General features: G+C 41.5%; 1 protein-coding gene across 1 annotated transcript; it reads right to left on the bottom strand.

The window, feature by feature from the left end:
• Positions 1-565: 565 nt before the first annotated feature.
• Positions 566-1216, bottom strand: LOC107473696 (uncharacterized). Its single transcript, XM_016093281.1, has one exon. It carries the CDS (start codon positions 1214-1216, stop codon positions 566-568), a length of 651 nt encoding a protein of 216 aa, XP_015948767.1.
• Positions 1217-2617: the final 1401 nt, after the last annotated feature.

Below are 2617 nucleotides of genomic sequence, written 5' to 3' on the forward strand. Positions count from 1 at the left end.
GACTGAATGGGTGCCATCAATACTCACCAAAGGCTTGCAATGACGGAATGCCTGGATACAAGGGGGGAAAGTCCAGAACAGCCTATGAAAATAAACCTGAGAATCGTCAACCTGTCCCCCAACTCGAACAGGACAAGTCTTGAGAACGGCTACAGTGCCAGGCATCGTCAGCTGCACTCCTAAAACCCACCTAGGGAGCTCATTGTACGACTCGTCCCAGTCCCCATATATCACGGCAACGGCCTTCTGCTTCGCCATCCATACCCTCCTGTACGTAGGCCTGAACCCAAAAGGCCTGAACCCAAAGTGTGCGGCCGTGGCGTTTTGAAGCACCTTGATGTTCACAGCTGCATCAGCCCTAACCATCGGCATAATGAAGGTGGATATGACATGGTAGTCCAGACTCCTATGGTCGCTGGAGATGGAGCTGGCAAGACATGTATGCGGTCCGTTGTATCGCTTCACTTCCCAGATACCCTTCCGCTTTCGGAGACTCAACCGAATTAGCCATGTGCACCCATTCCCAAACTCAGAACACTTTCCCACATACCTGCGGTAGTCAGACTCAACGACCTTGTACTGGAACGATCATATCCGGCTCTACGTCATCGTCATCTGGATCATCAAACAAACCATCACCAACACCAGCCGGTGTGGGACAATGTACCTCGGTGGGAATATGTTCCCCATACCGAACCTCGTCTCCAACATTGCCGCTCAGATCAACGGCAAACGAAGGGGACGCAACAGGCTGCATCGGTGGCTCATACACAGGAGCAGAGGATGAAGCAACAGCAGGTCTCGAGCTCGAGCCGGCAACCGCGGCTATAGTAGTGGCATTCCGGTTCGAACCACCCGAGCTAGATACCACATCAACCAACTTTTCCAACAGCTCTGGTGTCCTTACCTCGGGAAACTGCCTACGAGAAAGAAACATGACCTGCAAGTCCTCGTCACTACCGATTGTGAAACAATCAAACTTCACGGTGTCATGGAGCACCGCTGTTGGAATGCGGTAGAAAAACTTCTTGACCCGTTTAACGCCTTCAACACCCAGCTTCTCCAGCACAGAGCTAACAAGTGCATCGTAGGTGGTTGTCGGCGTCACGATAATACATAGGGGATCCTTATCAGTGAACTTCACGCCGGACTGAGTTTTTCTTTTAATCGACCCTCTGTAATGTACCAGAACTAGGAAACTCTCCTCACTAGCCATCTCAGCTCTTTGTTGAGAGCAACATGAGTTCACAGCATATATATAGAGACCTGGGTCGCACTATATATATATAATTCGAATCTATATGTTTCGAATTATCTAATGTCACAACCTAACCTAGTAATTCGAATCAACTTGATTCGAATTACTAAACAATGTGCCTTCATAGTAATTCGAATTAACTAAATTCGAATTATCATGGTGTAATTCGAAACAAGTTATTTCGAACTTCATTCAATTGTTGGCTTCCTAGTAATTCGAATCATATCAATTCGAATTACATTCAACTCAAATTCGAATCATATTGATTCGAATTATATAATAACTCGTCTTGGTTGATTCACGTATTGATTTTTCATTTGGCTGAATTAGGTAATTTTGAACTCTCCTTGGCTCATTTGGGTTTTTTACCCTAAGAATTATTAAGAAAAATAGTGTTGCAAGTACAGCTCTTAACCAGTAGAAATCTACTTGTCAATTTAGAAAAGAGTTGTCACAAATTTTAGAAATAAAATACTGGGAGTATGAGTCCCAGGTCGTCTCCCAACGAGTTGCAGACAGATGTGCTATTTTATTAATCAGAGGTTTTCCAAAATATTTTTGAGTTTTATAAACAGAAAATTAAATAAGAGAATTTATGTAATTCAAATAAAAACCTTGACCGGGAGAAGATCACTTGGAAGTTCTATCCTTGTTGGATTTTTCTCAAGATCAATTGGTAATTGGTAGTTATTTCCACTTAGTTATCCTTTACTGAATAAAGAAAAGTCAAGTAAGTTGGAAGTCAACTTCTATTCACAAGTCCTAATCTTCTCCCTTGGGAAGGATTAGCGTTAGGGACTAGAGATTCAACCAACAATAAACCCAATTACAATTTGACTCTTGAGTATTCCAACTCAAGGTTCTCTTTTTAATCAACTCCCAATCAAGTTGGGAAACTACTCCATTATCATAAATATAGACTTCACAAAATTAAAAGGGAAAATAAAAAGAGACATGATAAACAATAATCAAAGAGATCAATTAAAAATAAAAATAGTCTTCGTATTAATAAACTCTAAAAATAATCTAATTGTAACTCTGGACAAATTAAGGATATGAAAGAGTAAGTGAAAAGTAAGTAAACAAACTAGAATGACCAGTTCTAGAGGTAGACTCTTCTCAATAACCAAAGCCAAATCTTCAAATCCTAAACTATGAGTGTAAAGAAAAACCTAGAAGAAGAGGTGGAATTCTCTCTCTAGATCCAAAAAACTAAAATTATGCCGAATGAAAAAATTGTCTTCAGTCTCTGCATGTTTCGTGGCTCTAATCTGCGTTTCTGGGCCAAAAGCTGGGTTAAAACACGGCCCAGAATCCACGCCAGCGATTTCTGTAAATTCTGCAGATCGCGCACGTCAC

The sequence above is a fragment of the Arachis duranensis genome, chromosome 2 (assembly GCF_000817695.3).
Source record: "Arachis duranensis cultivar V14167 chromosome 2, aradu.V14167.gnm2.J7QH, whole genome shotgun sequence".
NCBI classification, from domain to species: domain Eukaryota; kingdom Viridiplantae; phylum Streptophyta; class Magnoliopsida; order Fabales; family Fabaceae; genus Arachis; species Arachis duranensis.